The sequence below is a fragment of the Dama dama genome, chromosome 29 (assembly GCF_033118175.1).
Source record: "Dama dama isolate Ldn47 chromosome 29, ASM3311817v1, whole genome shotgun sequence".
In the NCBI taxonomy this organism is placed as follows: Eukaryota; Metazoa; Chordata; class Mammalia; order Artiodactyla; family Cervidae; genus Dama; species Dama dama.
In genome coordinates this window covers 11,786,515-11,813,586 of record NC_083709.1, presented here as the reverse complement: position 1 = coordinate 11,813,586, position 27,072 = coordinate 11,786,515, and the positions used below count along the sequence as shown (strand labels likewise).

The 27,072-nt window shown below is 41.0% G+C and overlaps 1 protein-coding gene across 1 annotated transcript; it reads left to right on the top strand.

The window, feature by feature from the left end:
* LOC133048441 (kynurenine/alpha-aminoadipate aminotransferase, mitochondrial-like) lies at positions 1-25,929 on the top strand. The gene is made up of 12 exons (XM_061132108.1): positions 1-67; positions 630-798; positions 1,804-1,936; positions 5,615-5,689; positions 11,105-11,314; positions 12,375-12,440; positions 13,430-13,512; positions 13,946-14,042; positions 14,790-14,851; positions 15,116-15,200; positions 24,678-24,779; positions 25,888-25,929. Exons 1-12 carry the CDS (start codon positions 1-3, stop codon positions 25,927-25,929), a joined length of 1,191 nt encoding a protein of 396 aa, XP_060988091.1.
* Positions 25,930-27,072: the final 1,143 nt, after the last annotated feature.

Below are 27,072 nucleotides of genomic sequence, written 5' to 3'. Positions count from 1 at the left end.
ATGAATTATATACGGTTCATCACAGCCAAGAGTGCGGCCAGAAAACCTTATTCCATCAGAGTCATGTGTGAGACCAAGCTGCGTCCCTCTCCCCCAGGATGGAAGTGGAGGGGGGATCCCACAAAGCAGCTCCAGGCTGGGTAACCCTGGCTCTGTGCAGACTTGACACGGAAGTCAGGCTGAAATAGGCATGAGGGCAGTAAATCAGCAACAGAGAGAGACCAGGCCACGGTGGGCATGTCCTGGTTAGGACCCAGGGGGCTCTTCTGGGCAAGGAGGTGGGGTTCGGCACAGCCTGCAGACATGTGCAGAGTGGGGAGGGCAGGTGCACAGGACAGAAAGGGATGCAGGGAGCCTGGCGAGCCGGCAGGGGCCCTGCGGAGGAAGGTGTTCTGTTACTGTGGCCTCGGCTTGCTGCCTGATCAGTCGGCCTTCTTAGTTGCACCTGTTTATTCCTTAGCTCCTCCACCAGTGAGGCGAGCCCAGAAAAATTCATCTTCTATGTTTCTTTCAGACTAGCATTCTATCACTAGACATTGTTACATTGTAAAGTTGTATTGCCTTTAATGCAACATACTGACCATCTCTGTTTATGAAAGTGTTTCTTCTTCTCTTCCATGTTGTTTAAGATGAGAAATTGGACAAGGCCCCGAAATCTGTCATCTCCTTGGCAACTGGATTACCAAACCCCAACATGTTCCCTTTCAAGACTGCAGTTATCACCACAGAAAACAGGAAAGTTATCCAATTTGATGAAGAGTTGATGAAGAAAGCACTGCAGTATTCTCAGAGTGCTGGGTCCTGATCAGTAGATAATTTAACTTACTTCATTCATGTTCATGAGCAATGTTCTGCAGTCAGCTGACAATGTTACTTGTGTCTTTTTAATTGGATAGTCAATAGGTAGGCAGGTTTCAGGAAGAGCTGTTAAAGAGAAATTAAAAGCAGCAAGGATACTGACAGCCTAACACCCTTACTAATTGCTTCTAAATCATACATAACTAGGAGAGGGAGAAAAGGCTTTTGAAGGAGGTATCATTTGAGCTGAGACTGGGGGCAGGGGGGCGGGGCAAGGAAATGGGGTAAAAAGAGAGAAGATAAGCTAACTGAAGAAGCAGGATAGGAGAAAGGAGGAAAAAGATGACCCAGGAATCAGCCATTTTATTTCCTGGGGGAATTTTTCACTAATTATGTTCCCATTCTAAACAGGCAGCTAATGCAAATATGTTCCCTGAAGTTCAAATGCGTTTAGTTTCAAAAAGGCAAATGGAAGAAACTTTCAAAGGGTTTACTTAGCTGGTCTACTTCCAGCAATGAAGGGTAACCTACAGAGTATCAATTATACCTTATTAAAGCCCTTCCTCTGTGATTAAAGAACAATGCATGTTGGGTGAATAAGAATTGCATTGTATACAATGTACACCTAGATTCTTCTTTTCATGATACAAAAAACTTAACCTGGGCTTCTAAAAATCTCCCTAAGGAAAATGAAACAAAAAGAGAAGAAAAATCAATTATACAGGGAGTGCCTAACATAAAAGAAAAAGTACAGGCTTTGGAATAAGAAAGCTGTGGATTCAAATCTTAGCTTTTTTACACCAACCAATTAACTTTATGTGGATTTCTTAATCTCTAAGTCTGTTACCTTGTCTTTTAAGTAAAGATATTAATATTGTCAAAAAGCATTTGAAGATTTTTAACTCAAATGTGTAAAGTGCCTGGTATGAAGCCACCATTTAGTTGCTGTCTACTACTATCATGATTTTCACTACTGTCAATTTTTAAATGCATTTTATGCTTTAGAATCCCAGAGCTGTTATCCTGGCTAAAACAGTTACAAGTAAAATTGCATAATCCGCCCACCATCCATTATGCACCCAGCCAAGGGCAGATGGACATATGCGTTACATGTGGCAGCCAACAAGGTCTCTGTAAGGTAAGAGTGGAGGGGAAGGGCACCCATGGAAAGAATCTAACATGTGCACCCATATTGCCATCTCTCCCTTAATCACAGAGCAGCATGTTTTGTGGGTTAGGAAATCTTCAACAGAATCATAAAGGGAACCTGAAGACACTCACCAACATGACTCCTCTTAAACAGAGAGCCCAGAGCGCTGAGTCCTTAGGACAAGCTTCCCTGTAGCTTAGTGAGTTCCGATCAGTTTCATGTGGCCCAGAGATGCAGGCTAATTTGAGTTAGGCTGTGGTTATGTCCGTATGACTTTTAAATTCTTCGAGGGTGTGTCGTGACCCTCCTGAGATGAGGCCTCATCCCTTTGCGTGTCTGCTGCTGTCATCGTCTGTACCAGTGGCCTCCTGTGCCCCATCTCCCTCTCGGCTGCGCTTCTCCAGATCTGAGGATGCGTCTGTGGCTGTGGCTGACTTCTCCCCTGGGCTGGCGTCTTCTCTCTCTGTCTCTCTCTTGGCCACGCTTCTCCAGATCTAAGGATGCGTCTGTGGCTGTGGCTGACTTCTCCCCTGGGCTGGCGTCTTCTCTCTCTGTCTCCCTCTCAGCTCTGCTTCTCCAGATCTAAGGATGCGTCTGTGGCTGTGGCTGACTTCTCCCCTGGGCTGGCGTCTTCTCTCTCTGTCTCCCTCTCAGCTCTGCTTCTCCAGATGTAAGGATGCGTCTGTGGCTGTGGCTGACTTCTCCCCTGGGCTGGCGTCCTCTCTCTCTGTCTCTCTCTTTCTCTCTCTCTCTGCCTCTCTCTTGGTTTCCAGTAAGTCCACAGAGCCACAGAACCACTGGGCGTTACCCTGATAAAGAGACTACATATACAGTTAGTTTCATTTATCATTTATTTTTCTTTTTCTTGAATAATTAGTCAGGGATAAGGAGATTCTATATTCACTCTTTGCATCGATATTAAGTATGACTCTTGTTTCTATCAAATCAGAGTAGTTTCCTTGCTCTTCTTTCTTATGTAAATGTGAAACCTACAATCTGGTTACTTTTAATAAATTTCAATTAAATTATTATTACATAATAACATATTAAAGTAATAACAATTTATCATTTCCCTCCCTCTTTTTCTACTTAATTAGGAAAAAGACAAGGATTAAGTGCTGTTTGAGTTTTTCTCTTTTTTTTGAAGAGAAATATTTGTGATGCTCCAGACCAGTAGGAAAAAAGTTCTTTTCAGTCAAATACCTTTCCTAGAAAGGTACACCTTTTTTTCCCCCAGAAACAAGCTCTGGAAAGTTTCTTCTTTGTCTATCTCAACATTAGTCCTATCAAAGAGGAAGACAGCATATATGGCCAAAAACGTTAGTAACTCCCTGGCTTATAGCCATACTATTGCCAAAACCTCCTGGGAATCTGGTTAAATATTTCTTGCACTTTGCCCTCCAGGATAAATATAATTTTAGGTGCACAAATCTCAAATAATAAACAGCACTCACTCCTCATTTAGGATTTTGGACTTTTTCATGTCCCCTTACCAGCATAGGAAATGTTGGTCATGAGGTTTTCATCTGATCCATGGACTATACATGGATTTGCTTGGTCCTAGGAGGGCCTGTAAAATGTAAATCAACTAACTTGTCAGAGGAAACTGTGTTTGTCATAAAACGCCTAAAGCTCATAAGAAATAGTAAATGGAATATCCTAGGCCAAATCAGGAAAGAAAAGTCAGATCTTCTGTCTCAATGGATACTGGCCGTGATGTTTGTCAAGAGCTCTAGGTTGTTAAAATGATACAGAGGAGAGGCTTGACCTGGGGATGATGAAACATCCCAGGGTAGGAAAGGATGGTTCTGTGCCTTGGGTAAGATTAGTTGGAAAGGACCCCTCTGATTCAGGCAGGAACATCTCTGTCTGGCTCTACTGATGTCCTGAGGCATCACACTGTCCTCAAGATCCGCTTTGATTTGCAGGCCTGGTCTCCCTTGACCTCTGAGTCTCCCGAGCCCTTGCTGAAACCACCCTTTCTGGAACACTCCCCTGTCCTTGCCCTGCCCACCCTGCAGTGTCCATGGTTCACAGGAGCCCCGCAAGACTGGACCTCAGGCCTCTTCCCCTTCCCGCACACACCGCCCCTGGGCATCACACCAGGGGATCAGGCCCACGCCTCCATCGCCAGGCGCCCTCCACATCCACGTGTCCACCACCCACACTGGCCTCATCCCAGGCTGCTTCAGTGGCACCTCACACAAAAACACTCACCTGCTTCTCCCTCAGAAACAGACAACATTCGGGGTGTTTTCCAGTGAATGACACCCCTCCCATCACCTCCTTACTGTACAGCCAGAAATCCAGAGGTCCCTCCTTACCCCTCCTTCTACACTTCCCCTCAGCCCACAGTCACATCCTTTGCTTCTGGTTTCCTAAATGCCCCTCAGTTCTCTTCAGCTCCACCACCCCATCCAGACCACCCTTGCCTTTGCCTGGGACTGCAGCAAAAACCTCCCAAATGAGCCTAAAATCTTCCCAGACTCCACCTTGATTCTCATTTTTCTTTCATACTTTGATTTTGCAGCCAGCATGACCTTCTCTTACACTTGCCTGATCTCATGACTCCTGGGTCCCGCCCTCTACTTAAAACTCTCCCTGGCTCACTTGTCCAAAGGCCTCCATGGGATGCTGTCCCTCCACTTTCTTCTGACCTCCCTCCACTCTCCTCTTCACACTCCACCTCAAGCCACAGGATTCTTTCAGTTTCTCAAATGTCTACCTATTGTCACCTCTTCCCCAACTCTTCACTTCCTCAAGGAAGCTTTCCCTGAATACACCAAGTCTGCTGAGTGATGCGCACTTAGAACACTGGCATCACACAGTAGTGCTTATCGCTGATGCTACATGTATATTTATCTGAGCAGTGTCTAGCTCAGCACACTAGCACCTTCAGGAGGGTAAAACCATCCATATAATCTTCGCTTTCTCTCCATACATTACATAGGCCTGGCTTATATCAAAGATTTAAAATTTTTTCAAAGAAGGCATAAAAACACTCTAGGAGCCAAACTGGTTATTTTTTTTCAACCTAGAACTGAGGTTGGCAAACTGTGGCTTGAGAACAAAACCAGCCCTTGTCTGATTCTATAAGTAGAGCATTGCTGGAACTCAGCTTGCACGTTGCCTATGGCTGCGCTCTCACCACAGAGGCAGAGATGAGTAGGGGCAGCACAGACCCCAGGCCCACAGAACACGTCCCATCTGGCATTTATGGAAAACTTGCCAACTCCCACTCTGGAACCCTGAAAGTGAAAGTGAAAGTCACTCAGTCGTGTCCAACTCTTTGCAACCCCATGGACTATACAGTCCATGGAATTCTCCAGGCCAGAATACTGGAGTGGGTAGCCTTTCCCTTCTCCAGAAGATCTTCCCAACCCAGGGATCAAACCCAGGTCTCCCATATTGCAGGCAGATTCTTTACCAGCTGAGTCACAAGGGAAACCCAAGAATACTGGAGTGGGTAGCCTATCCCTTCTCCAGGGGATCTTCCTGACTCAGGAATCAAATAGGGATCTCCTGCATTGCAGTGGATTCTTTATCAACTGAGCTATCAGGGACACCCACTCTAGAACCCTAGTGAGCTCCAAAAAAGAAAATTGGAGGGGGTGTTCTAAGACTTGAAACTATATTTTCCAAGCTAACCTGTGTTTCTTTTGTCAGGTGTTTGAAATGATCGTTAATCCTGGAGATAATATCCTTGTAAATAAACCTGTTTATTCAGGAACAATTCATGCTGTGAGTACATATTCTTACAAAAGGCAAGTCTCTTTCTTATAATAAAGAAGGAGAAACCACCGCACCTTTAGAATTATCTGCCCACTAAAAAATAAAATAGCATCTTTCTTTTGTAAAGAATAGAAGTTTTAGTATAAGGAATATATGCTAAACATACCTTCTGATTTATATATATATATATATATATATTTTGACAAAATCTAAATGTAGATGTGCTAAAATTCAGTCGGGCAAAATCATGTCCCATTTTCTTAGTATTTCACTTGAAAAGCACCTTAATTTACAAAGACATTTTTCATTATCGTCTATATTACCACATGTCTAAGACAAATCATGTCGATGTAATATAACTAAACCTGTCAGTATGAGCAGGACTTTCACATCCAGTGTTTATTATAAGACTCTAGACCCAGAATGAGGAAGTGGTCACCTGCTCTGCCAGGCCCTGGTCAGAACTCAGCACTGTCTGGGGCACAATATTCCTGGGTTGATGTGAACACAGCCTGGAGCACGGTCAGAGAGAAGCAACCAGAGTAACAAAGAATTAGAAATGAGACCATACGTTGAATGCTTTTAGGAACTCTGCTCTTTTCCACAGAAAGAGAAGATCCATGGGAACATGAGGATTGTCCTCAACTACATTAAAGTTAGCCGTGTCACAGAGGAGTTAGATTTGTCTGTGTGTGCCCTTAGGTTGACAGAACTGGAACCAAAGTGTGGAAATGACAGGGAAGCAATTTCAACTCAATATAACAACTTTCTAACCATCAGTCTTACCCACTCTCTGAGGAAAAAAGCAGGCCCATCACTGCAGGAGCTCCAAGAAAGCAGCCAGATACAAAAAGACAAAAATTGTATGATTCCTCTTATACAAAATATCTAAAACAGGCAAATTCATAGAGACTGAAAGTGGATTAGAATTTACCAAGGACTGGGGAGGGGGAAATGGGGATTTCTTCCTTACTGGGCACAGGGTTTCTCTTTGGAGAATGAAAAGATCCTGGAATTGATAGCGATGAGAGCTGCACACACTGTGAACATAATTATTACCACTGAATCACGTGCTTTAAGGGGCACATTTTTTAGTAATATATATTTTACCATAACTTTAAAGTGAAAGTGTTGGTTGCTCAGTCATGTCCGACTCTTTGTGACCCTATAGACTGTAGCTCCCCGGGCTCCTCTGTTTATGGGGTTCTCCAGGCAAGAATGCTGGAATTGGTTGCCACTGCCTCCTCCAGGGCATCCTCCTGACCCAGAGACTGAACCTGTGTCTCCTGCACTGCAGACTGATTCTTTACTGGCCAAGCCACCACATGACTGTGCTTAGTCACGCAGTCATGTCTGACTCTTTGCGACCCCATGGACTGTAGCTTACCAGGCTCCTCTGTCAATGGAGGTTCTCCAGGCAAGAATACTGGACTGATCTTCCTAACCCAGGGATCGAACCGGGGTCTCCTGCATTGCAGGCAGATTCTTTACCATCTGAGTCACCAGGGAAGCCCTGGAGGGAAGCCCTTTAAAAACTTAAGTAAAATAATTGCCTTTTCTTTGTGATTGGAGACTAATTATTAACTACTTTCCTAAACTCATAAGGCATTAGATTAGACAATGCCTATACATGTAAACCTTGCATCTATGTAAATAGCTGGATGCACACACATTGTCACATGCCAAAACACAGATCCGCACCTGGCTCTGAGGGACGAGGCTGAAGTTCCATGTGTATTTATCTCATCGCCCAACATCAGCTTCTTTTATTCATGCAGATGTGCTTTGAAAGTCTAAGATCTTTTAAACTTGCTGCAAATATGGTCTAGACTTTTCTCAGTGCATAAGTATACGTTTGACCTCTACTAACTATGTCTGCTTATCCCTTGAAAATTATTTTTCTGAGAAGCTAATCTCAATTATTATTATTTTAATTTTATTGAAATATAGTTTATTAACAATGTCATTTTAGTTTTAAGTGTACAGGAAAGTGATTCAGATATATATATATATGCATATATATATATATATCACAATACATATTTGTTCTTTTCAGATTCTTTTCCATTATAGGTTATTATAAGACATTGAATATAGTTACCTATGCTATACAGTAGGAAATTGCTGCTGATTTTATATATTGTAGTATGTATATGTTAAACCCAAATTCCTACTGCATCCCTACCCACATTTCCCCTTTAACAATCATAAGCTGTTACAATATGTCTGTAAGTCTATTTGTTGTATAAAATAGTTCAAAATAGTTCATTTGTATCATTTTTAGATTACGTATATAAGTGATATCATATATTTGTCTTTCTTTGATTTACTTCACCTAGTATGATAATCTCTAGACCCCTCCATGTTACTACAAATGGCATCATTTCATTCTTTTTTATAGCTGAGTAATATAGAAGTAGGCCTTCTTCAATGAACAATGCAAAGAAATAGAGAAAAACAACAGAAGGGGAAAGATTAGAGATATCTTCAAGAAAATTGGAGATATCAAAGGAATATCTAATCCAAAGAAGGGCACAATAAAGGACAGACTAAAGATGTAGTAGAAGCAGAAGATATCAAAAAGAGATGGAAAGAATAAACAGAAGAACTGTGCATAAAAGATCTTAATGACCCAGATAACTATGATAGTATGGTCACTCACCCAGAGCCAGACATTCTGGAATTTGAAGTCAAGTGGGCCTTAGGAAAGCAGTGCTACCAATAAAGCTAGTGGAGGTGATGGAATTCCAGCAGAGTTACTTAAAATTCTAAAAGATGATGCTATTAAAGTTATGCACTCAATATGTCAGCAAATCTGGAAATCCTAGCCATGGCCACAGGACTGGAAAAGCTCAATCTCCATCCCAATTCCCAAGAAAGGCAGTATTAAACAAGGTTCAAGCCAGACAACTGCACTCATCTCCCATGCTAGTAAGGTTATGCTCAAAATCCTACAAGCTAGGCTTCAGCATTATGTGAACCAAGAACTTCAAGATTTTCAAACTGGGTTTAGAAAAGACAGAGGAACAGAGATCAAACTGCCAATATTGCCTGGATCATAGAGAAAGCAAAGGAATTCCAGAAAAACATCTACCTCTGTTTCATTGACTATGCTAAAGCCTTTGACTGCATGGATCACAACCAACTGTGGAAAACTCTTAAAGAAATGGGAATACCAGACCATCTTACCTGTCTCCTGAGAAATCTGTATGCTGGCCAAGAAGCAACAGAACCTTGTATGTAGCAACTGAGCGGTTCAGGATTGAGAAAGGAGTCCAACAAGGCTGTTTGTTGTCATCTTGTTGATTTAACTTCTATGCAGAGCCCGTCATGAGAAATGCTGGTCAGGATGAGTTACCAGCTGGAATCAAGATTGCCAGGAGAAGTATCAACAATCCCAGATACGTGGATGACACCACTCCAATGGCAGAAAGCGAAGAGAAACTAAAGAACCTCTTGATGAGGGTGAAGGACAAGAGTGAAAAAGCTGGTTTAAAACTAAATATTAAATAAACTAAGATCCTAGCATGCAGCCCTATCACTTCATGGCAAATAGAAGGGGAAAAGGTAAGCAGTGACAGATTTCCTCTTCTTGGGCTCTAAAATCACTGCAGATGGTGACTGCAGCCATGAAATTAAAGATGATTGCTTCTTGACAGGAAAGCAATGAAAAACCTAGACAGTATGTTTAAAAGCAAAGACATCACTTTGCTGACAAAAGTCTGTATAGTCAAGTCTATGGTCTTTCCAGTAGTCAGGTACAGTTAAGAGTGCTGAGTGCTGAAGAAGTGATGCTTTCGAACTGTGGTTCGAAAGGCCCTTGGACAGCAAGGAGATTAAACCAGTCAATCCCGAAGTAAATCAACCCTGAATACTCACTGGAAGGACTGATACAAAAGCTGAAGCTCCAACACTTTGGCCACCTGATGTGAAGAGTCAACTCACTGGTAAAGACCCTGATGCTGGGAAAGACTGAAGGCAGAAGCACAAACAGGTGACAGAGGATGAGATGGTTGGATGGTGTCACTGATGCTCTGAACATGATCTTGGGCAACCTCCAGAAGATGCTGAGGGACAGGGAAGCCTGGTGTGCTGCAGTCCATGGGGTAACAAAGAGTCGGACACAACCTGGCGATTAAACACACAATATTCCACTGTATATATGTACCATATTTTCTTTATGCATTCATCTCTCAGTGGACATTAGGTTGCTTCCACATCCTGACTACTCTAATAGTGCTGAACTATTTATATATATTTTTTATATATATGTCAAAATGTGGATATATATCCATAAAAGTGTGGATATATATTTTTTAATTATACTTTTCTCTGTACATATGTCCAAGAGTGGGATCACTGGATCATATATGTAACTCTATTTTTAGTCTGTTAGAGAACCTCCATACAGTTCTCCATAGGATCTATATGATTTACATAGGAAGGTTCCATTCTCTCTACACCCTCTCCCGCATTTATTGTTTACAGACTTTTTGATCACAGCGTTTCTGGCTGGTGTGAGATATGCCTCACTGTGACTTTCATTAGCTTTTCTCTATAATTAGCAGTGTTGAGCATCTTGTCACATGCATGTTGGCCACCTGTATGTCTTCTTTGGAGAAATATCTACTCAGGACTTCTGTCCATTTTTTGACTGGGTTGTTTCTGTTTTTGTGTTCTTTTGATATTGAATTGTATGAGTTGTTTGTATAATTTGGAAATTCATCCCTTGTCAGATGCATTATTCTAAATATTGTCTCCCAATCCATAGGCTGTGTTTTCATTTTGAGGATGGTTTCCTTTCCTTCTTATTTACTAAGTCTGTTTTTTCTTTTGTTCATCCATAAACATAAAATATGAAAACACAAGTCTTTCACAAAACTCTGTCCATAAGTAAGGCTAGTACTTTCAACTTCAGCCTCTGTAGTCGGTACAGTATTGAAATACTTGCACACCCCTTGGGGAGCCACAGCCCTGATGCTCCTTGGTGACCCAGCACCAGCCTGGCCCCCCGACCCCTCTCCTGAGACCACCCTGAAGCCCCCAAAGTGCAGAGCTATGCTGGCATGGCAGGGGGTCTCCAGGACCCCACTCCACCCTGTTCTGTGTCTGCTGCTCCCACGCTACACCGCTTGTCCAATATTTTGAGTATCACCTCTGCTTGTAACTATGTCATGTATTAGCATCACAGATGCTTTCTATGATTGATTTACTTGTTCAAAAAACATTCCTTAACAAACACCTATCTTATGAACCAGTTCTAATCATAATCATGAAGATAATGCAGTGTGGGCATAGAGCTGAGGGCAGGTTTGTGTTTAAGGGTGTAAATGGTAACACTCTCCTTAGTGTAAGAACCCTTGGCACTGATATTTTGTAATCAGGTCTCAATCTCGGACTTGCTTTTCTCTGCTTATTTGACAGCTGCAACCTCTGGGCTGCAACATGATTAATGTTTCCAGTGATGAGCACGGGATTATTCCAGACTCCCTCAGAGAAATACTTTCCAAATGGAAACCAGAAGATTCAAAGGACCCTGAGAAAAACACCCCCAAATTTCTTTACACTGTCCCAAATGGCAACAACCCTGCTGGGAACTCGTTAACAGCTGAGAGCAAAAGGGAAATCTATGAGGTATTTTCAAAGAAGGTGTTACATACTTGTGTTCTTGTTTCTTTCTGACTCTTTAGAAGAGTGCTCTCAAGTTCCTTCTCTTATTAGCCCCTTGCTCTCAATGAAGATGGTTTTTAATAAAACGAAGTCATCTATGCCAGTGTTGTCACAAATTTAAACACAAGAATTTACTACAGTCTGGTTGACTACAGTATGTTTCTTTCCCCTTAATTGATATTTTCATTGAAAGAGATGCTATTCTTGGTGGGATGTTACACTCACCTCTTACACCCATCTCTTGCTTCTGTTCTCTCCTCATCCCCCGCCTCCAGCCCATACAGTGGCTCCTACCACCCACGTTACCCAAACCCACCATCTCCTCGGCCACACTCCCTCCCTGACCTGTGCGCCCCTCGGAGTTGCCCACCCCGACCCCCACACCAGCCCTTGACATCCTTCCTGCTCTAGCGTGGACCTACAGTGCCTCCTCCAGCTGCTTTACCCCACATCGCAAACAGTATCAAAAGTCTTTCACCTGCCGCATGCAATGATGGAACCTGGGTCTCTGTGTAAGGCTAGGGTTTCTCACATCCTTCCTGCTGCAGCCACACAGCCTTCCCTCTGTCCCTTAAACAGCCATGCCTTTTAGAAACTTCTGTCCCTAAAACACACCAAGGATTTTCTGACTCCAGGGCCATTGCTCCCTGCTCTCTCAGTCTAAACATCTTCTCCCCCAGCATCTGCACAACTGATGTGCAGCCTGAGCTCCCCTGGAGCTTCCCCGTCTCTCTCTCTCAAACATCAGCCTCTTCAACCATCTGCTGGGCCCTCAGAACCTCCCACCTAATTCTCTTCTGGTCTATCTAGCTCCTCTATCTAGGAGTTCAGGTTCTGTCTTTACCACCAGAATGAAAGTTCTGTGAGAACAGAGCCTTTAGGGCTGTTCCTGTCCTCCTCCTAGGACAGCAGAGACTCAGTAGTTGCTGGGATGAATGAATGAGTACAAAGAACTCTGATTCCAGGTGATTTTCATCTTAGATAACTCTTAAGAAATAAATATGCTCCTTTAACCTTTTTGTAGCTCGCAAGAAAATATGACTTCCTCATCATAGAAGATGATCCTTACTATTTTTTGCAGTTCAACAAGGTAAGTGATGGTGTGAACTCCACACACAATCTGATTTTAACCTGGCTCCTGAGTGTTTTCATCTCTGGAGCCTTACTCTTTTTCTAGAAATTCCCTACTTTTATAACAGTGACTGGCTCTCTGTCCCAGGCACGTGGAGGAACATGTGAGTCAAGGTGAGGGTCGTCTTGACTCCATAGACATGGTACCATGGATGTGGAGTGGGTGTCTCCTGGGGTGTCAGCCTCAGTCTCTCAGGGGTGGCTGATGGGCTGGAGGACTTGGGAGCTGTCTTCAGAGAGAAGGCGGAGGGCTGTGCTCAGTCAGTGATGTAACTGTGAGCAGAGGAGGGCGTTCCTAGCATCATGCTCCCTGCCTGCCATCCCTGTCACGTAGGGACAGGAACTCACCTGCACAATAAAGGACTTCTAGATCCTTCCCCACTGTCCATGTGCATCACTGTCCCCGAGCATTGTTCCCTAGGAGACAATAGTAATGGTACAGACTCCAATGCCCGGTTCCTCAAAATCTAACACTAGAATTGCTCTCAGGGCTGCAGAGAACAGACACATGGGTTCAGTCCCCACTACAAATCTACTGAAAAGAAACACAACTCTTGGCTTTTTGTCTATTTGCCTGGCTATCATGTCTGCCTGCCACCCATCCTAAACACAACCATGGCCCCCTTCCCTGTGGGCATTTATTTTGAAATAAATGTGGAAGGTTCACCATTGCACGCTGACTACATGGCTCATCTTCATTTATACTTTTTTGTGTTTCTAGTTGTTCTAAGGGTCAGCATTCTCTTTCTAAACAGCCCTGCATACTGATGACCCTCTTTGTTGTGGTCTTTTACAATCTAGTTTTCCTAGAATCCTTCCTGGAAAACTGTTCATCCTGGATCTCAAGCCTTGGGACAAGGAAGTCCTATGTGAAGTTTCCCCACTCTCTGCACAAAGTAGGAATACAGACTAACAGATATAAATACTGTATTTACCTTCCATTTCAAGCCCTGGGCACCGACATTTCTCTCCATGGACGTGGATGGGCGTGTCATCCAAGCTGAGTCTTTTTCCAAAGTCCTGTCCTCGGGGTAAGGCCCTGGCTCTGCCTTCAGGCTGCAGATAAAGGTGACAGGGGCTGCCCCTCAGCATCTTTTAGTACAAAAAGTGCCTCTCGTTTAAGGAGCTTGTATTCCACTCACCTTAACACATCTGTTTCATTGTTACTGTTAGTAACAGACTTTTCTCCTAATCCATCCCTAGCGGTCAAATTAAGTTATGGTCAGGTTTTTGGTTGCATGTATGAAAAAACACATTTAGAAATATATGGTCAGATATGCATTCTATTTTAAGTGTACGATTAAATTTAAATGTGTATTTTAAATAAGGAGTAATGTTACTAGAAGGTGTTAACTGTCTAGATTCCTTTGTCCCTGGGTTACAACCTCCTTCCCCATGAAATCAGTAACATGATGTTACCTGATGTAGCAGGATTGGTAATATGCCTCTTCTGTCTTTGTGCAGGTTGAGAGTAGGGTTTATAACTGGTCCAAAGCCCTTGATTGCGAGAATTGTTTTACACCTACAAGTGTCAACATTGCACACCAGCACTTTTACTCAGGTAAGGACAGTTTAGGAAATAGGAATGTTTAAAATCAGATCATAAAATCGATGCGGGCAAATAAGACAATGTGAAGGTGTCAGGGAGCGAAGCCACTGACTGCTTCTCTATTTCCCTATGGGCTGAATTAGAAGACCAGACACCACAGATGTTTGCTCAAAAAGGCAAGAGAGATTTAAATATACCTGAGCTGTCTCAAGGTGTAGAGCAAGCTCCTAGAGTCAGAGATCTTATTAATCTTGTGCCCTGGCATCTAGCCCAGGAACCCCATAAAAACTCATCAGGATGGAAGAGGTTTAGTGAAGTAATACACCATTATTTCGAGAGGCCATGCAGGGCGGCAGTTATTGGATGGACCTGGGACTGGACGTTCTGACTTGAGTCCAGGATTTGTGACCAGCAGTGATCATAGGAAATTTAACTTCACCCAATGCCTCAGTCTCCATATAAGTAGAGAGAAATAACGGCCTGTCTAATAAGAGTATTGCAAAGACCAACTTAGCTGAAATATATGGTACAGCAGTTTCTTGGATATACCAAGGACCACATAAATATTTGTTATTTTCAATGTTATTGTTGTCATTGTTATTAAGCAACACTGTTATCAGTCACTGGCCCCATAAAGCTTGGTGCCACTTATTGCATCTTCTTAGTGTGGTTTGTACATAATCAAGAGTGATTAGCTGTTACATATGACAAAAAGTACATTTTAGAGGATGAACCTTGTTACTGTCTCATGCCTTTTAGCTCCTGGTATCACAACTTCTACATCAGTGGGGAGAAGAGGGCTTTCTGGCTCACGTCAACAGGTACTGTATTCTAGGTTCTAGTTTATATAGAAGTGGACTTCACTTGATTAATTTTCTGTTTTGAATTATTCCAAAATAATGGAAAAATCACAATGATACAAAGTTTACTGCCTGACAGGTCAAACAAATATGCTCTATTCCCTCATCAAGTTTCAGCATTTTCATCAAGATACAAAATAGGTTCTTATAGGCTGGACTCCAGAGCCTTTTGGTTTCTGCAAGCAGTGTAGCAAACACATCTTTTTCATTGTTTTCTTCCTCTAGGGTTATTGATTTCTACTGGAAGCAGAGGGATGCATTACTGGCAGCAGCAGACAAGTGGTTAAGTGGTGAGTGGAACATACATCCTGTCCTGGGATGAGCAGTAGTCCTCGTATGAGTGAGTGATACCACAGAGTATTGTTAATAACCCTGGGGAAGGAAACAGGGTCCAGGCCTATTCTGGTCAAGAAAATGTTACTCTAGGGCTTCCCTGGTGTGCAATGGTTAAGAATATGCCTTGCAATGCAGGGGACACCTGTTGAATCCCTGGTCTAGGAAGATCCCACATGCACCAGGTCACTAAGCCCAGGCACCACTGGCTGGCGCTCTAAGCGCATGCTCTGCAGCATGAGACACCCCCACAGTGAGAAGCCTGTGCACTGCAGCTAGAACAGCCCCTGCTCACAGCAACCAGAGAAAGCCCACACGCAGCAACAAAGATCCAACGCAGTCAGAAATAAGTGCTTTTTAAAAACGAAAATGGTACCCTATAAATAATGTCAGAAGTAACTGCCACAACTATAGCATTTCTACTATACCTGATGGCTGCACAGAATATATGGTTTAAAGAAGAAAAGACCAATTAATCTAACAATCAACCAGCAATAACCTACTGAGAGCCAAATAATCTCTGAACTAAAAGGGTTTTCAGAATGTTGCTCCAGAGAGGGGATGAATTGTGAAATCAATAACATAACCCTTTCCTGACTCTATAAAAACAAAATACTACAATTCTTGGCAGGTTTTCCATTACAGATGATTTGCCTTTTAATCATTAACCTCATTTATCTACTATCTAATCTTTTCTATTGCTAATTTGATTTCCCCTTTGGTAGACTTTTCTAAATCTCTGAGTCTGTTTCCGTTTTGTAAATAAGTTCATATGTATCATATTTTTTGGATTCCACATACAGTTTAATCACATATTTGTTTTTCTCTGTGTGATTTCACTTAGTGTGATAATCTCCAGGTGTATCCACGCTGCAAATGGCATTATTATATTCATTTTTAGGGCTGAGTAATAGCACCACTTCTTTATCCATTCCTCTGTTGGTGGATAATTAGGTTGCTTCCACATCTTGACTACTGTCTATAGTGCTTCAGTGAACAGAGAGGCGCATATAACTTTTTGAATTTTGGTTTTCTCCAGACATTTTCTCTGAAGTGAGACTACTAAATCATACAGTAACTCTATTTTCAGTTTTTTAAGGAATCTCAATACTGTTCTCCATAGTGACTATACCAATTTACTTTCCCACCAACAGTGTAGGAGTGTCCCTTTTTCTCCACAGCCTCTCCACTATTTATTGTTAGTAAAATTTTTGATAATGGCCATTCTGAGCTGTGTGAGGTCATTTTATTGTAGTTCTGATTTTTCATTTCTCTAGTAATTAGTGTGGTTAAGCATCTCTACATGTACTTTTTGGCCATTTGTATGTATTCTTTGCAGAAATGTCTATTTAGATCTTTAGTCCATTTTTTTATTGGGTTGTTTGATCTTTCCGATACTGAGTTCATGTGTTGTTTATATATTTTGGAGATTAATCCCCTGTCAGTCACATTGTTTGAAAATATTTTCCTTCATTCCATTGACTGACCTTTTGTTAATGATTTCCTTTGCTGAATAAGCTTTTAAGTTTAATTAGGTCATATATGCTTATTTTGCTTTAATTTCCCTTACTGTAAGAGGTGAATCCAAAAAGATATTATTGAAATTTACATCAGAGAGTGTTCTGCCTATGTTTTCCTCTCAGAGTTTTATAATTTCTGGTCTTACATTTAGGTCTTTAATAAATTTTGAGTTTATGTTTGTGTATAGTGTTACAGAACGTCCTAATTTTGTTTCTTTATATGTATCTGTCTGGTTTTCCCAGTATCATTTATTGAGGAGACTGTCTTCTCTCCATTTTATAGCCTTGCCCCTTTTGTCATAGATTAATGGATCATAAGTGTATGGGTTTATTTCAGGGCTTTCCATACTCTTCCATTCATCTATATTTCTGTTTTGTTTTGTTTTTTCCACCAGTGCCACACTGTCTTGATTACTATAGCTTTGCATTATTGTCTGAAGTCAGGGACCCTAAGTCCCTGACCTCCATTTTTCTTTCTCAGGATTGCTTTGGCTATATCGGGTCTTTTGTGTTCCCATATATACCTTAAGATTTATTTACTCTATGTCTGCAAAAAAAAAAAAAAAATGCCATTGGCCATTTGATAGGTATTGCATTGAATTTGTAGATTGTCTTCAGTAGTATAGTCATTTCAACAATATTGATTCTTCTAATCCAAGATCATGGTGGTATATCTTTTCATCTGTTTGTTTCATCTTTTATTTTTTTCATTAGCATCTCATACTTTTGGAATACAGGTCTTTTGAGGCCTTGGTTAGGTATGTGCTATGCTGTGCTTAGTCGCCCAGTCATATCTGACTCTGTGCGACCCCATGGATGGCAGCCCGGCAGGCGCCGCTGTCCATGGGGATTCTCTCAGCAAGAATACTGGAGTGATTTGCCATGCCCTCTTCCAGTAGTTAGGTATATTCCTATGTATTTTATTCTTTTTGATGAGATGGTAAATGTGATTATTCCTTAATTTCTCTTTCTGATCTTTCACTGTTAGGGTATACAAGTTAACAGATTTCTATGCATTAATTTTGTACCCTACAAGTTTATCAAATTCATTGATGAGCTCTAGTAGTTTTCTAGTAGCATCATTAGGATTTTCATATATAGTATCATGTCATCTGCAAGAAATTTTAGTTTTACTTTTTCCTTTCCAATTCGGATTCCTTTTATTTCTTTGACTTCAATTTAATTAATAATCTCAGTGTGTTCCTCCTTGGCTTTATCCTGTAGGGGACTCTGCACTTTCTGGACTTGGGTGAATGTTTTCTTTCCCACATTAGGAAAATTTTCTGCTATTTTCTCTTCAAATACTTTCTCAGACCCTTGCTCTCTTCCTTCTCCTTCTGGGACCCCTATAACGCTAATGCTGGTGCAGTTAAAGTTGTCCCAGAGGTGTCAAACTGTCCTCATGTCTTCATTTTTTTTCCTTTAATCTGTTCTGTGACAGTGATTTTCACTATCCTCTCTTCCAGCTCACTTATTCATTCTTCTGCCTCATTTATTCTGCTATTGATCCTTCTAGTGTATTTTTCTTTTCAGTTATTGTATTGTTCAACTCACTTCTTTATGTCTTCTAGATCTTTGTTAAACATTTTTTGTATCTTCTTGTTCTGTACCTCTATTCTTTTTCTGAGATCTAGAATCATCTTTAGTATCATTCCTCTGAATTTTAGGGGGGTAGATTGCCTATCCCCACCTCACTTAGTTGTTCTGAGATTTCATCTTGTTCCTTCATCTGGAACATATTCCTCCCCCACCTCATTTTGCCTGACTTTCTGTGTTTGCAGTTTTCATTCAGCAGGTTGCAGGGCTGTGTGCTCCTTTGCTTGTGGTGTTAGCCCTCTGGCAGATGAGGCAGGTATAAGATACTTATCCAGGCTTCCTGGTGGGAGGGCATGTTTCCTGCCCACTAGCAGACAGGGCCATGTAAAGGGGTGTGTTTAGAGGTAGTTGTGAGCTCAGGAAGATTTTGGGCAGTCTGTCTGCTGGCGGGTGGGGCTGTGTGTCCATCTTATTGGTTCTCTGACCTGAGGTGTCCCAGCACTGCAGCCACTGTGGGCTGGGGCCAGGTCTTGATGTCAAGGTGACAGCCTCCGGGACAGATCACGCCAGTGAGCACTCCCCAGCACCACTGCCGCCAGTGCCTCTGCCCCCACATTAAGCCACAGCTGCCTCCACTCACCACCCGCCGTAGACCCACCGAGACATACAGAGAGGCGTGGCCCGGGCTCCTGTGAAGTCACTGCGTTTACCCCTGGGTGCCAGTGCCAATGAAGCCTTCTCTGTGCCATTCAAGGGTGGAGTTTCTGTTTCCTTCAAACCTGCAGAACTCCTGCAATCAAGCCCGGCTGGCCTTCACAGACAAATGCTCTAGTGGAGCTCCTCCCGCTGATGCTAAGGAGAATTTGGTGGAGGTCTCAGAACTCTCACTCCTGTGGGAGAAACTTTGAGCTGTAATTATTTTCCAGCTTGTGGGTCACCCACCTGGCAGGTTTGAGATTTGATATCTCACAAATGCACTGCCCCCCACCCCCAGCATCTTGTTGTGGTTTCTTCTTTGACTTTGAATACGGAAATATCTTTTTTCGTGGGTTCCAGCTCATTTTGTTGATGGTTGTTCAGCAGTTAGTTGTGATTTTTGTGTTTTCATGAGAGAAAGTAAACTCAAATCCTTTTACTCCACCGTGTTCTGTGTTACTTCTGAATTTTTTAAAATAGTTCATAATTTTACCACCCATGTTTTTTGACCATTTATGGTACATTTGCTTGAAGAGCTTGTATATATCTAATTTTTTTTAATGAAATGAAATTTTTTTTTTTACTAAAGTATAGTTCATTGACAATATTACATTAGTTTCAGGTATACAACACAGTGATTCAATACTTCTAAAGATTATACTCAAGAAAGTTAATATAAAACATTAGCTTTATTCCCTACACTGTAAAATATATCATTTTGTGTTATTTATTTTATACATAATAGTTTGTACCTCTTAATCCTCTACTCCTATCCTGCCCCTCCTCCCATCCCTCTCACCACCGGTAACCACTAGTTTGTTTTCTATATCTATGAGCTTATTTCTTTTTGTTATATTTATTCATTTCTGTTTTAGGTTCTGCATAGAAGTGATAACATATGGCATTTTTCTATCTCTGACTCATTTCACTAAGCATAATACTCTCCAATTCTGTCCATATTGTCACAAATGGCAGGGTTTAATTCCCTTGTATGGCTGAATAGTATTCCATTATAGGCATATACCACAAATTCTTTATCCATCACCTGCAAATGGATATTTAGGTTGCTTCCATATATTGGCAATTGTAAATAATGATCCTATAAATATAGGGGTGTGTGTATCTTTTAAAATTAATATTTATATGTTTTTATATATACCCAGGAATAGAATTTCAGGATCATATATAGTTCTATTTTAGTTTTTTGAGAAATCTCATACAGGTTTCCATAATGGCTACTCCAGTTGAAATTCCTACCAATAGTATATGACAGTTCCCTTTTCTCCACATCCTCAACATTTTTTGTTTGTGGTCTTTTTGATGAGAGCCATTCTGAGAGGTATGATATGATATTTCACTGTGCTTTGATTTGCATTTCCCTGATGACTGATGATGTTCAGCATCTTTTCGTGTGCCTATTGGCAATCTGCATATCTTCTCTGGAAAAAGGCTATTTGGGTCTTCTGCTGTTTTTTAACAGGACTTTTTATTTGTTTGATATAGCTATACATTTATTTTACATGATTAAAATTACATGGAAAGCTTTTCATCCAGCTTTTTTCACTTAGTCTGCAAGGACTTCTGCACATTTTGTACTTAAACCATAAGTCTATTGAGATTTCATTTAGGGGCATTGATAAAGCTGAAAAACCTAAATAATTTTTTGTGCAGCTTCCCAATTTATCAAATAAATCATCCTTTCAACATTAATTTCTTTAACATACTCAGTCTTCTGTAAACACTAAGATCTGTTTCTAGTATCATGTTTGTCTTGAGGTACTAAGTACAAAAGAAAAACCATGTTGATGCTAGCAAAGTCCTATGCTAGAGCATAAGAGACAAGGCAGGCTAGCAGTCAGAGCAGGAAAATGGCTGTCTGGAAGCAAGAGCAAATCCACTCTCCTGGGAAAGTCACTCACCCTCTCTAACCATCATCCTTGAGTGCAGGACTCATGCTTTATGAATTCTTATAATGCTAATGGCAGCACATAGTAATTGCTTAATAAATACTTAAATGACTTACAGAATTGCATTTTAGTTTAATAAGTCATTTTGGAGCTCTCACAGGAGAAGATGAGTGCATGCCCTTCTACTCTGCCATCTCATTATATCAAATTGAAGAAAGTAGGGAAAATCACTAGACCATTCAGGTATAAGCTAAATCAAAGCCCTTACAATTATGCAGTAGAAGTGACAAATAGATTCAAGGGATTAGATCTGATAGACAGAATGCCTGAAAACCTATGGATGGTGGTTCATGACATTGTACAGGAGGCAGTGATCAAGAGCATCCCAAGAAAAACAAATGCAAAAAGGCAAAATGATTGTCTGAGGAGGCCTTACAAATAGCTGAGAAATGAAGAGAAGCTAAAGGCAAAGGAGAAAAGGAAAGATACACCCATCTGAATGCAGAGTTCCAAAGAATAGCAAGAAGAGATAAGAAAGCCTTCCTCGGTGATCAATGCAAGAAATAGAGGAAAACAATAGAATGGGAAAGACTAGAGATCTCTTCAAGAAAACTAGAGATAACAAAGGGACATTTCATGCAAAGATGGGCACAATAAAGGACAGAAATGGTTTGGACCTAACAAAAGCAGAAGATATTAAGAAGAGGTGGCAAGAATACACAGAAAAACTATACAAAAAAGATCTTCATGACCCAGATAACTATGAAGGTGTGATCACTCACCTAGAGCCAGACATCCTGGAAGGTGAAGTCAAGTGGGCCTTAGGAAGTATCACTACAAACAAAGCTAGTGGAGGTGATGGAATTCCAGTTGAGCTATTTCAAACCCTAAAAGATGATGCTGTGAAAGTGCTGCACTCAGTATGCCAACAAATATGGAAAATTCAGTAGTGGCCACAGGACTGGAAAAGGTCAGTTTTCACTCCAATCCCAAAGAAAGGCAATGCCAAAGAATGTTCAAACTACTGCACAATTGCACTTATCTCACCGGCTAGCAAAGTAATGCTCAAAATTCTCCAAGTCAGGCTTTAATAGTATGTGAACCATGAACTTCCAGATGTTCAAGCTGGATTTAGAAAAGGCAGAGGAACCAGAGATCAAATTGCCAACATCCACAGGATCACTGAAAAAGCAAGAGAGTTCCAGAAAAACATCTATTTCTGCTTTATTGACTACGCAAAAGCCTTTGACTGCGTGGATCACAACAAACTGTGGGAAATTCTTAAAGAAATGGGAATACCAGACCACCTTACCTGTCTCCTGAGAAATCTGTATGCAGGTGAAGAAGCAACAGTTAGAACTGGACATGGAAGAACAGACTAGATTCAAATTGGGAAAGGAGTACGTCAAGGCTATACATTGTCACCCTGCTCATTTAATTTATATGCAGAGTACATCATGCAAAATGCCGAGCTGGATGAAGCACAAGCTGGAATCAAGATTGCGTGGAGAAATATCAGTAACCTCAGATATGCAGATGACACCACCCTTATGGCAGAAAGTGAAGAAGACTAAAGAGCCTCTTGATGAAAGTGAAAGAGGAGAGTGAAAAAGTTGGCTTAAAACTCAACATTCAGAAAACTAAGATCATGGCATCTGGTCCCATCACTTCATGACAAATAGATGGGGAAACAGTGGCAACAGTGACAGACTTTATTTTGGGGGACTCCAAAATCACTGAAGATGGTGATTGCAGCCATGAAATTAAAAGATGCTTGGTCCTTGGAAGAAAAGTTATGACAAACCTAAACAGCATATTAAAAAGCAGAGACATTACTTTGCCATAAAGGTCCATCTAGTAAAGCTACAGTTTTTCCAGTAGTCATACATGGATGTGAAAGTTGGACTATAAAGAAAAACGAATGCCAAAGAATTGATGCTTTTGAACTGTGATGCTGGAGAAGACTCTTGAGAGTCCCCTGAACTGCAAGGAGATCAAACCAGTCAATCCTCAAGGAAATCAGTGTTGAATATTCTTTGGAAGGACTGATGCTGAAGCTGAAGCTCCAATACTTTGGCCACCTGATGTGAAGAACTGACTGAATGGAAAAGACCCTGATGCTGGGAAAGATTGAAGGCAGGAGGAGAAAAAAGGATGACAGAGGATGAGATGGTTGGATAGCATCACTGACTCAATAGACATAAGTTTGAGCAAGCTCTGGGAGCTGGTGATGGACAGGGAAGCCCTGTGTGCTGCAGTCCATGGGGTCGCAAAGAGTCAGACACGACTGAGAAACTGAACTTTTAATAAGTCAGTTTTATTACATTTTGCTTGCTTTCTTATCAATGCTATTATCATCCAGAATATTTGATAGGTGGCTATTTCTGTGTATCCCTGAACTAAGATCTAAGGATAAAGACTTCCTATTTTATAGTAGTTTTTTTCAGCCCCCTTCACTTATTCCATATACCCTGTGGCATGTACTTTGACTTTTCTAAATAATCTGCAACTTTATCACTTCTGCCTTAGACCAGATTTGGGTCATCATTCAAGGAGATTATTACCACTTCCTCCTTTTCTACAGAAACTTGCTTCTGGCACATCCCAAAACTGTTCCATGATATTGGGAGAAATTACGTTTTCATTGTTAATGAGGACAAAACACTCATCTTCCACCTTGAAATCTTCCTCCCCAAATCATTTCATTCCCAGTTCATCAAACTTCAGTGACCTGACCAGAGCCCAAATTTATAAGAAGTAAATAACAACAGTTACTTGAAGTGTGAATATCATTTTACTAGACAACAATTTCAAATTCTTAACACAAGCCAAGTTCATTTCTATCTCCAGCACAATTTTCAGAGGCATGGTCTACAGGCTCTTCTGCTGCCTCCTTGAGTCAGAGACCTGGGCTCCTGCCACCGCCTTGCACAGCATTTCAATGCATGGACCACAATGATCACAGCATGCAGAGGGCATGGTGGGTCACATGGGGAGATGTTCACGGGCCAGGCCAAGAAGTAGCACCAGGACTTCCCCTCCCTTGTTGGGATTCAATCACTTGGCCATGAGCACCTAGAAAGAGGCTGGGAACCGTGTGTTTTCATGCCTAGGAAGCAAAGGACACTTGCTTTGGGGCAGCAAGCTGGCAGCCACAAAAGTCACCGAAAGGAGAAGCTGTCCCAGAGTTTTGACAGAATTACTTACCATTTTATTCCTCCAGTCTAAGTATTGTTTCCACCTCTTTGAGTGAGGTTTTCTTCACATCTTCAGGCCTCTACATTCTGTATCTTCTCCCCAAAAGACTCTTTCCTTAGATTTTGTTTGGTCAGTACCTACTTATCTTTGAAGTCCCAACTTAAAGGTCACTTCCAAACTTGATGTTGCATAAAGAATATTTCATTGTTAGAATTTATTTTACTGTTCAAGTTACATTAAGTGGTTATTATGTTTATTACAATTTCTGTTGCCTGTAGAACCTGTCCTTTGTCCATTAAAGCTAAAATTTAGTGTTTTCCTTCTGTCTCTGTGCATTATTCCAGTATATAGAGAAGAGACAGGACTGTCGTATTTATCCTGAATACTTCTCTGTTTCTGTGCTTTTAGTTTTTTTATTTTTTTTTCCTGTGCTTTTAGTTTTATTATATGACATGCAGAATTTTTATGTAAATTGGTTTTTTTTCTTGAAATTTCTTTCATTGCTTTTAAACTCAGAAAGTCCTCCAACACTCTGAGATTAGATTTACCTCTATTTGTACTTTTCCTTTAATCACCTATTCTCCAAAACTCTCTCAGATATTCATGCTTCCAGGACATGATTTCTACATTGATAGTTCAGCTCCTTGCCCCTACTTCAGAGCATCCTTCTCTTCAGCTTCTCCAGAACAGATGGACGTGGTGAGTTATCAATTTATTTTTTGTGTTCATTTTGTGAGTTACGACATTATTTGATGTCTCCTTTGGTTTCTGAAAAATGGGAATAATTGGAAAATCATGAAGTACAACTCAAAGAAATTGCCAGACTTCTATGGAAATGTGATGAGACCAACTTGGAGTTGAATTTTATTGATTCTCTTCACAGATTTCATATCTAACTCAACAGTGTTGACAGATCATCAACATGTTATAAACAGAAACTCTTTCCCTCCTTCATGGAATTAACATGAGTCAGAGTACAAATTCATGAAGCCATCGGACTCTTTCTCTGAAGGAAAAATATCAGCAAGGGTCAAATAGACTAATAGTGATGATTAGAGTTAACTAATTGATTAATCAGAAAGTCCAGCTTTAATCAAGATAATATGAAGAAAGAAGCAAGTCCCTAACTACTACCATGTCAGGAACTCACAGCAGAGCCATACACTGAGATCCAGTGACTGCAAGACGAGTGTGTACTTATCCTGGGAGATGGGGGTCTCTGAGTGTGTTCTTGATTTACTTGCTTTCTCATATCATTAAATATGCTTTTCATAAGTTATATATGAATAGAGTTGGACAAATGAAACTATATATAAGGCATACGCAGATGAGAGAATATTTGAAAAAATAAAATAATTGGTGTTCTGGGAGAAAATGATGATCTTGAGGGTAAAAAAATTTCTTTTTAATGTCTGGGATTCTGACATGTTTCCATATATTAGTGGACATGATAGCATACAACCCAGATAAACCTGAGGTTAACCCTGAGTTTTCATTATCTGATCTCAATATAAGATGGGACTCCTTTTTAAAAATTTTAACCTTATGGCAGAATTCTCCTAAAGCCTCTTGAAAGTGAAAGTTGCTCAGTCGTGTCCAACTCTTTGTGACCCCATGGACTATGTAGTCCATGGAATTCTCCAGACCAGAATACTGGAGGGGGTAGCCTTTTCCTTCTCCAGGGGATCTTCCCAACCCAGGGGTGGAACCCAGGTCTCCTGCATTGCAGGTGGATTCTTTACCAGTCGAGCCACAAGGGAAGCCCAAAAAGCATGTTAATTTCATTAATTCTTCTGTCTTATTTTAGGCCTTTCAGAGATTAGCTCAACTTATAGAAGAACCTCTATGAAGAAATCAACCTCTTTGTAGCACTCATGGATTTCAGATAAATTTCTATGTTTTAGCAAGAAGAAATGATCATTGGTGTAACATTTACAGATTGGGTTTCAACAATATGTCACATTTGTAATAATTTAACTACACAACTTTTCAAGTGCCTTTAAAACCATCAGAATGCCAAAATATATTTATAATCCTTTTGATAAATTTTCAACCCCCCAAAATGTTATCCTCATCATGGGTTTTATTGTAAAGAACTCTATAGTCGCTTCTTGCCTTTTCATACTTATTATAGTAAAATGCCAGGCTGGATGAAGCACAAGCTGGAATCAAGATTGCCAGGAGAAATATCAATAACCTCAGATAAGCAGATGACACCACCTTTTTGGCAGAAAGTGAAGAGGAATTAAAGAGCCTCTTGATGAAAGTGAAACAGGAGAGTGAAAAAACTGGCTTAAAACTCAACATTCAAAAAACTAAGATCATGGCATCCGGTCCCATCATTTCATGGCAGACAGATGGGAAAACAGTGGAAACAGTGACAGTCTTTATTTTCTTGGGCTCCAAATTCACTGCAGATCGTGACTGAAGCCATGAAATTAAAAGACGTTTGCTCCTTGGAAGAAAAGTTATGACAAACCTAGACAGCATACAAAAAAACAAAGACATTACTTTGCCAACAAAGGTCTGTCTAGTCAAAGCCATGGTTTTTCCAGTAGTCATGTATGGATGTGAGAGTTGGACTATAAAGAAAGCTGAGTGCCAGAGAATTGATGCTTCTGAACTGTGGTGTTGCAGAAGACTGTTGAGAGTCCCTTGGACTATGAGGAGATCAAACCAGTCCATCCTCAAGGAAATCAGTCCTGAATATTCATTGGAAGGACTGATGCTCAAGCTGGAACTCCAATACTTTGGCCACCTGATGAGAAGAGCTGACTCATTTGAAAAGACCCTGATGCTGGGAAAGATTGAAGGCAAGAGAAGAAGGGGACTACAGAGGATGAGATGGTTGGATGGCATCACCAACTCAATGGACATAAGTTTGAGCAAGCTCTGGGAGTTAGTGATAGATAGGGAAGCCCTGCATGCTGCAGTCCATGGGGTCGCAAAAAGTTGGACAAAACTCAGCAACTGAACTGAACTGATAGTCGCT

Coding starts and splice junctions, on each gene's coding strand:
- LOC133048441 (XM_061132108.1), top strand. CDS start 1: ATGAATTATATACGGTTCATCACAGCCAAGAGTGCGGCCAGAAAACCT. Junction 5,690..11,104: donor ATTCAGGAACAATTCATGCT/GTGAGTACATAT, acceptor CTTATTTGACAG/CTGCAACCTCTGGGCTGCAA. Junction 11,315..12,374: donor GCAAAAGGGAAATCTATGAG/GTATTTTCAAAG, acceptor ACCTTTTTGTAG/CTCGCAAGAAAATATGACTT.